Source organism: Ostrea edulis, chromosome 9 (genome assembly GCF_947568905.1).
Source record: "Ostrea edulis chromosome 9, xbOstEdul1.1, whole genome shotgun sequence".
Classification (NCBI taxonomy): Eukaryota; Metazoa; Mollusca; class Bivalvia; order Ostreida; family Ostreidae; genus Ostrea; species Ostrea edulis.
The window spans coordinates 55,847,697-55,856,734 of record NC_079172.1 but is presented as its reverse complement, the minus strand read 5'-3'; the positions used below and the strand labels follow the sequence as shown (position 1 = coordinate 55,856,734).

Sequence of the window (9,038 nt, the reverse complement as noted above, 5' to 3'; positions counted from 1 at the left end):
AGATGCTGGGAAGTCGAGCCAATGTCATCACTTGCTGTTTGTCTATCGGGGTTTTAAAGAAAACCAGATAATGATAATTTCGCCTTTGGGTTGGATCCTTATTGTAGAACAAGCTTTGATTAATAGCGATGACTGAAAGGTTTCTGTGATGGCTTCCTTCCGTAAACAATTCGTTGATTCGGTGATCCTTGGAGACGCTTGACATCATATCATCTAGGGTCAATACATTTCTAGTTAAATGATTCAAAAACGAATCTTTTTCCAAATCCATTGGTATCCCCTTAATAAATTCAACACTGGGAGAAACCGTGTCCTTTATGATGTCATACAAAGGTTGCCAACGTTTGTAAAGCCAAATTATTCGCTCTGGTGGGGGAGAAATTTTGGTTAAGCAGTTCTGTAGTAGTAATTTGACGAAGTACGTATTTCCCATATGAAGTAGGTCCCGATACGTTTGCAGTATGGATGCTTGAATTGAAAGATCTGCTGCTGGAGATGTGTTCCCTGGTAATAATTTGGTGAGGCGTCATATCCCTGGCTGCATTAAATACGTCCCTTGCAGTTGATTTTGTGAAGTGTCGTATAAGTCTTGCTGCTGTTGCTGCTACTGGGGAGACATAGTCTGCTGCTTCTGGGGAGGCATAGTCTGAAGCTGCTCCTGGTGAGGCATAGTCTGCTGCTGGGGAGACATAGTCTGCTGTTGCTGCTGGGGAGACATAGTCTGCTGCTGCTGGGGAGATATAGTCTGCTGCTGCTGCTGCTGGGGAGACATAGTCTGCTGCTGCTGCTGGGGAGACATAGTCTGCTGCTGCTGGGGAGACATAGTCTGCTGCTGCTGCTGGGGAGACATAGTCTGCTGTTGCTGCTGGGGAGACATAGTCTGCTGTTGTTGCTGGGGAGACATAGTCTGCTGCTGCTGGGGAGACATAGTCTGCTGCTGCTGCTGTATATACATGTATGCTTCTTACTGTTGATTTTTTAAATATATATATCCCTTGTTGATGTTTAGAACATGTCGTATTTTCTTCTTGTCGACCAGTTTTGTGTTTTTGTTTCAAGTGACGTTCCAAATCATGAGGCCATACATAAGATTTCTGACAAATCTTACATTGATTCATGATGATCGATGTTGACTCCTTGATTGCAGAACATGAAATGACAAGACTCTCTCACTTCTTAACTAATCATGTCCGTTGCATCATGGGAATTTCTCCAATGTCCATGAGCTAATGTGTGAATTCCATCGTTCAATATATACCGTTTGTCATCAGAGGGGGAAAGGGTTGTCTTGTTTAATGCAATGGTGTGTATCTGATGTTTATCCGATCTAAATGTTACCATAGTTTCCATGTGAGATTCTCTTTGAAAGAAACATTCGTTGTAGAATGAATGGTGCAATTTCGATCGTATCACCGATTTGCCGACACCTTTTGCAGTGCATTTTTCACTTGGTCCATAAGTAAGACTATACATTTTGGTCTCAATCCTACAAATTATGTCATAGGCACTGACATGGTTTCATATTTCATTTTCCCTAAGATCTTTTTGTTCGTACTATAATATAGAAAATGATCGAATGGGTAGTAGCTGAACTCATTTGGTTTTAGTCTTTCTCCAAATCCTTGTACAAGTCTTCTGTAAAAAATATTGTAACATAAGGAATCTGTGTCTGTAAATATTAGCTCAGCCTTTCCTTTATATGTGGATTTGACATGGTTGTAGTGAAAATCATACATCAGTACCTTTTACATTTCTAAGATGGAAAATCCTACGTATATAGGGCGATTCAAGACAAGATTCTGTTTTGTAAGTTTTACTGATGCCAGATCTTCGTTGAATATTTTTAATGATTTGAACCCTGGTTTGGCTGTGACCTTGAGAAGCCTTGATCCCAGTGGATGAGCTGAATATTCACCTGTTTTCTGAGATTTTTCATTGTCTTTCCAAAGACACTATTGTCGGGACTTGTAATGACGACCAGATAAGAACTTTTTAAGTTTTGAAAAAGGAAAAAGTTGCATGGGGCTAGATCTGGAGAGTATGGTTGGTGTGGCAACCTTCACCGACTTCAAATATTGCTTCATGAGCTCAGATGTATGTGATGGAGCATTATCATGAACTAGACGAACATGCCTAAATCCTGACATAGGGCGTCGTTTATGATAATATTTCTTGAGCTTTTTTAATATAACATCTCAGCAATCCTGACCTGTAACAATTTTGCCTTTCGGCACCGGAATTTGTACGACTATACTAACACATGAGAAGAATATGCAATAAAGAACCTTCTTTGTGCTTATGGTTCTTTTGCCAACTACAGGCCTTCTACCGTGTTGACTTAGCCATATTTTGTTTCCTTGGTCATCTGTCAATATATGATATGCGGTATCCATCTGGCAGAAATCTTTCGTACTTTCGAAATACGCTTCAAAATGAAATGCACCCGCGATAGCGATATGCCAACAGCTTTGGCAATATCACGAATCGTGTATCTGCCATCACTTTCAATTATTTCCCTGACTTTTAGACATTTGCCTTGCCTGTTACAGTCACAGGTCGGCCAGATTTTGCTGCATCTTTGACGGACTCTGTGCCAGCCAGAAATTTCTTTCTCCACCTACGAACTGTGTCATACCTTATCAGACCCATAAACTTCCCCCAATTCAGTAAAAATCTGCATTACCGAATGACCGAACTTTTATATCAGCTCTAATTTCTTCAATATTCTCAACCCGTTTCCCAACCATTTTTACAACAGTGGTCAACGACTGGCTCTATTGAAATGATTATAAGTTTAAAACTATGTGGAGCTGAAGGCTCGTATTTATACCATTGGAAAGGTACACATTACATATCGAACAGCCCTCGTATAGCCATCCGACTGACTGCAGACCATTCTTTGATTGGATAATTATCATTTTGTCGAACCTAATTTTCAATTCTCAGCATCAGATTAAATTGACTGAGATCGAGATTAGACGTGTATGTTTATGTCTCGCTTCAAAATATCTAGGTCACCGTAAGCTAACAGCCACTAAGGTCATTAGGAGCTAGCGGCCAATAAGTACTGCGAGTTTTCAGACGGAATACTAAAAAGTAAAACATAATTCAAAATTGATAATTTTTCAAACAATTAATCATTAATTAATTAATTAATCATTAATTAATCCTAGATATAGACCATCTTATACGTAATCTACCAACGTGTTCTTGTTCTTCATCTTCTTTCAACTATGGTCCAGCTGGACATGTCATTACTAGTGATGTTGATATAGTTGAAAATGAGGACCTCAAATCACTTATTCTAAAAGGTCCTAAATACAGAGAACCTCGGTCTTTTAATTGGCGACAGAACTTCATCTCTATAATGAATTATGTCGAAGATTATGCTAGACGATGGGCTAAATATGAAAAAGAAGAACTTGATACATTGTCAGAATGGGTTAAAAGCATAAGAGGAATATTAAAATCCCGCATTAGACATATTAAAACAAAAGTACGTACCATCTATCCTTCTGTGTTTAGTAAACCAGAAGTGATAAAAGAATTAGATAGGTTACATGAGGAATGTGTTTTGGTTCCAGCTGACAAAACTAGTAACAACATTGTCTTTGTTTGTAAGGCTCATTCTTACAACTGTATTTTAAACGAACTTGGCATTAATTCCACTTTTGGTAATTGTACTTATATTCCAACTGCCCTTTCAAAACAGGAAATTCTTCAAAACACTGTTTCAGTTTTAAACACATTTAATATCCCAGTGAATGGGTCGAATGAATATGAGTTACCGGTACTATACTGGATTCCTAAACTACATAAAAACCCTAACAAACAAAGATACATTGCTGGATCCAGTAAATACGGAACCCGATAGGTGCCAGGGTATAGAATTAATATTTATTTAACTGGCGGCCGCCACTTAATTTATGTGGCGACCGCCATTTAATTTAACTGGCGGCCGCCACTTAATTTATCTGGCGGCCGCCACTTAATTTATGTGGCGGCCGCCACTTAATTTAACTGGCGGCCGCCACTTATTATCTGGCGGCCGCTAGTTAATTTATGTGGCGGCCGCCAGTTAATTTATATGGCGGCCGCCAGTTAATTATATGGCGGCCGCCAGTTAATTTAACTGGCGGCCGCCATTTAAATTAACTGGCGGCCGCCAGATAAATTAAATGGCGGCCGCCACTTAATTTATATGGCGGCCGAGGCTCAAATTAAATCATTTATATGGCTGTCACCAGTTATTCAATTCCTCTCTCTTTCTCAAAATGAAAGGGGTGCAATCCCTCCCAATGCCTAGTAATATGTACGTGATATATATATACAATTAAGAGCATTAAATTATTGTTTTTCTATTGTACTGTTAAATACGTAGAACCACGGGGCTGACCCTCCATTTTTTTTTTGACAACGTTCAATTTCTATTATTTTCACATGCAAACTATAATTATTTTCACATGTGAAATAAGATTAATTGGCGGATTGGCCCCCACCCCACTCTTTTGGTGGTAGTAATGAATGGTAAAAATGTAATAATGAATTAACTGATCAATTGAAGGATGAACGGAGCCCCCTCCCTCCAATTTAGGAGTACGAAGTTTGGACAAAAGAGACATTTTAGGTTCCGTTTTTGCTTGTCAACAATTGTAGAAGACAATTTCTCCTCCGACTGTCCCTATACACTTTGAAAAACGATGCTGCGTGTTTGCGTACTATTCTAAATCTTTCCAAAAATAATCACTCAGCGATACGAATTACATTGTTTTTGCAACTGGCAGCCGCCATATATGAATTAAGTGGCGGCCGCCAGATAAAATAACTGGCGGCCGCCAGTTAATTTATATGGCGGCCGCCAGTTAATAAGTGGCGGCCGCCAGTTAAATTAAGTGACGGCCGCCACATAGATTAAGTGGCGACCGCCAGTTAAATAAATATTAATTCTATACCCTGGCACCTATCGGCTTCCGTAAGTAAGTGCTCTACCTAATTTGCTCCTCACGAAAATATTAACAGCTGTGAAGGAGAAGCTTCAAACTTACTGTTTGACTACATATGCCTGTAGATTCTAAAAAAAATTCTAAAGAACTTTTAGTAAACTTGAAATCACAAAACTTTTCCCAAATCAATAACATCAAAACCTATGACTTTTCAACACTATACACGACTAGACTTTTTGACATCATAAACAGTTGCTTTTTCAACAAAGATGGAAAAAGGAAATATTTAAGGGGTATCACCTGGGGCCTCCCAAGGGTGGGGCCACTTTTCACACCTCTCTAATAATTGACTAAAGAGTGTTGGAACAAAAGAAATCTGGTAAATGGCTAGAGAACAATGATGTCAAACACATACAACCATTAAAAGAGGTCATATAGACCTTTAAGGGCAATTGAGCTCACCTGAAATTTCTCGATTTTGCATCATGTAGGGTCATAAGGGAGGTTTATAACAACTTGATCTTTGAAGAGTTCACTAAACCGATCCGTAGGTAAGAAAGGGTTCTCTTACAGCTGTCATTTCCTACCCTCACTTTTGGACTGTATGGGTACCAGATGTGGCCTCACGAGGGTGGGTCCACTTTTCAGACCATTTTAATACTGTGGAATTATTTTAATTCTCGGGAGGCAATGTTCGTGGGTAAGCAAAATTTTGCTGGTTCTTGGGGACGTAATTTCGTGGGTAAACGATTCGATGTCACTAGGAGAGATACTCTCTTTGTTTAAAAAAATGTTAGAGGACACATAAATTCGTGTGTAAAAGTGACCCATGAACATCAATCCCCCACGAACAATGATGATCCCACAGTAATTGAATATTGGGTGATCTAACGAAACGAAACTGATATACGGAGAAAGAGCAACGAAGTCAAACATACAGAACCCTTGAAAGGGATCGCAAATGCTTTTATGGGCAATTAAGCTCTCCCATGAGTATCATGCTCCAAATCTAGGGGAGTTTTCTACTGATGCAGGAACTCCATTCCCACATAATCTGATCATCTAAGGGAGCCACATAGCAATAAGGACTGTATTCCACTTTTCCTAGGCGTATGCCCACGGGACTGATGATTAACGCTCTCAACCTTGCGTTTTCTACAGCCTACACAAATGTGACATGTTGCGTTATGGGCCACTTTGGGTCAAGCTCCACATAGACCATGGTGTACAGAACACTGACCTCGGTACCTGTTGTCCACCACTGCTTGCTGCTGCACTCCCTGGATTGTTATTTCTGCCATGAATGATGTGGTCGGGCGTAATTGCCCAATGGATGCAAACAATTCTCTGTAGGGCCCAGAAACATGCCTGCAGGTCATGTCATCCGTCTCCTCTGCTTGGCCAAAAACCACCCCAACCTGCTTTTCTCCTCTGACCGAGAAACTCCCTACGTCGCTGCATTTCTCAGACATCTCATTATCCACGTACTCCCCCTGAACAGGTGAGTCCTCCTGATCTGATGAATCCTCCAGGTCCCTTGCACTAAACCTTTTCAGCTCCGGCAGTGCAATATGCTAGGGGAATTCGAACCTGTCTGGGACACATGACTCATCCATGGAGAACACCTCAAACTTGTCTTCTTCCAACCCGACGTTGTATTACTCAGATTCCTCCTTCTCCTCTGGTACCTCCTGGAACCGGACTCAGAACCTCGTTAGTCCTTCTTTAATGACGCACACGAGAGAGTGCATGTTTGTATTTTTCCCCGATGACTCGTCCAATGAGTGGTTCTATGCTTTGCCAGTGTCCGATACCAATATCGTGGGCCTTGCTGGAGAGCGCTCCGGTGTCAGCACCCATACATCCCCGTGGATAGGTTCCTCTTTAGCCAACAGTGGATAGATCGTTGCTCCCCGCTCTTGAGGCTCAAGTGTCCGTTGGTGGGCCTCGGAATTCTCCCTAGGCTTCACCGTTGCCTCTTGCCTTCTGGGTGCATCCTTCCAATTGAACTCCGGACAGTCCCTCTTGAAATAGCCAACCAAGTGTTTCTGTTCATGTCCCTGCTGTGATGAGAGGTGCAACTCGGGGAAAGGAGTGTGCCCCCGCGTTTCCTTCTCCAGTTCCTCAATTCTCAGACATAGGTCCATTAAATCCTTTTTCAATACCGGTGTTCCACCGGTTGCTGAACCTCCTCCTGGACCACCATCCTTGTTTCCTTCATGGGCTTAAATTGATTTCGTTTACCGGGAATGCTGGTAGTACTGCATCCTGTCCACATCTTCCTCCAGTCTTAGGCCTAACATCCATGGTGTACAAACCTCGACTACAAAACACAGTCTAAAATGCCATGTGCGGGCACAGATGGGAAAGCATGTATCGCTAAACCGAGGACCCTGTCCGCCTATTGGTGCAGCGATTCTCCCACATTCTAAGAAACGGACTGGAAATTCATCTGGTGTGTGTACTGACGATCCAAAATGCTTTTCAAAAGGTCTCAAGATCTAAGCTAGTGAGAGATTATCGTCCATCTCCAACAACACGATGTGATATAGTCGTTCGAAGTGTCATCTAAGGAGATGTAGAATTGGTTGTGATACTCCATCTCTGTTGACTGCAAGCTAGCCGAACAATCTTGTGCAAGAAGGATTTCCAAATAGAATTATCATCTTACCGCGAATCCGTGTACTTAGGCGCGTTTTACCCGTGCCAATCGCGTGTTTCCCAATACAAGAGTATTTTGGGACTGGGAAGGGTGTATGGGGCACTGGGGCTAGCTCCTAGGCGGAACGTTCAGAGAATGGCGTATGTGATTATGGTTTACCTAACTGGGGCTTAAGGTTGGCTACTCTTCCCCCTCTCCCCTACAGACAGTGGTGCCAGACTGTGTCTTAAAATGAGCAGAGGGCCCCTGCTTCTGATAGAGGACGGACATGGCAACAATGTGCATATATGTGCTCGCATAACCACCAACCATGGGGGATACCAAGGAGTAGGCGTACTAGACACTCTCCCAGACATAGAGTCAAGGAAATGGAATGAGTAGGTTTTGCGAAGCTGTACTGTATGGTAAAGGGCCAGATGGCACTGTGAGGAGATCGGGACAATAGAGGGACTATGGGAGCCGATGAGTTCCGGGGGTAACTCCCAGCTCCAACTATAGGGCATCTAAGGAATACGATTCTGGTGTAGGGATATGCTGGCGCTGACTAGAACCCCTGATACAAACCCTGACTGAACTGACCTGGGGCCTGGTCATCACGTTATCGGTGAGGGGTTGGGCTGATCTCCCCGACACCGGAGTGGAGGGATGCAGTGACAAGGATTAGATAATCTGGGAGATTCCCAGAACTGGATATGTAACCCTCAAACTTATAGTAGTAGGCCTCACTGGGACATCGGGCATCAGTGACTCCCTCCCCCATGGTGTACGAGTAGTCTTGGGTCAAACGAAACTAATAAAGTTCTCCAGTGTGCCGCACCAATAATATGGAGATCCCCATCTAGAATCTGAACTTTCAATCTCTCGAGAACTGAACTGGAGACTAGTAAACCTCACCCAAACATTGGCACCCATTAGCCTTCCAACTCCTCCCTCAAACAAGAAGACAAGGGCGTAATGAAATAGGCACCCCCAATGAATGTTCCCTGAGAAAACAACTCTAACTTAGGGCCTTTCTACCGCCGTGGACACTCCCACACTGTGGCTTATCTAAACTAAAGCCTACATTGCCTACCAATCCACTCATGTGTAAATTCGGGGACGCGGTTTTATGGCGCGCAATCGCTGGAGTATCCGGGGAGGGGCACAAGCTCAACACAGAGAACACCTATTTCATCACATTTGTACACAAAAATACAAACATACTAAATTGTGATTAAAAATGTCTAGATAATGGATTCTATCTATCTAAAAAAGATTACTAAGTCTCAATTTAATTCAAATTGAAAAACATTAGCTGAATTGAAAGATCCCGACAATATAGCGGCACAGAAGCACACTGCAGGGAAACAACAACTTTGCAATCACCCATAAATATACGTCCATGGCCTGAAGTTGGGCGCCGATAACGTGCACCACAGTCAATGATTAAATAG

At 42.3% G+C, this 9,038-nt stretch overlaps 1 protein-coding gene across 1 annotated transcript; it reads right to left on the bottom strand.

Annotated features, from left to right (window-relative positions):
* Window positions 1-604: 604 nt before the first annotated feature.
* On the bottom strand, window positions 605-7,090 carry LOC130050569 (involucrin-like). The gene is made up of 4 exons (XM_056150792.1): window positions 6,758-7,090; window positions 6,192-6,517; window positions 1,339-1,486; window positions 605-943 (listed from the first exon to the last, which is right to left on the bottom strand). The coding sequence occupies exons 1-4, from the start codon at window positions 7,088-7,090 to the stop codon at window positions 605-607; spliced, it is 1,146 nt and encodes a 381-aa protein (XP_056006767.1).
* Between the last annotated feature and the right edge of the window lie 1,948 nt (window positions 7,091-9,038).

Excerpts from the sequence above, each read along its gene's own strand:
- LOC130050569 (XM_056150792.1), bottom strand. The coding sequence starts at position 7,090 with ATGGACCTATGTCTGAGAATTGAGGAACTGGAGAAGGAAACGCGGGGG. Across the intron at positions 6,518-6,757 it reads CAGCAAGGCCCACGATATTG|CATATTGCACTGCCGGAGCT; the intron begins GTATCGGACACT and ends GAATTCCCCTAG. Across the intron at positions 944-1,338 it reads AATCTCACATGGAAACTATG|CAGCAGCAGCAGACTATGTC; the intron begins GTAACATTTAGA and ends ATGTATATACAG.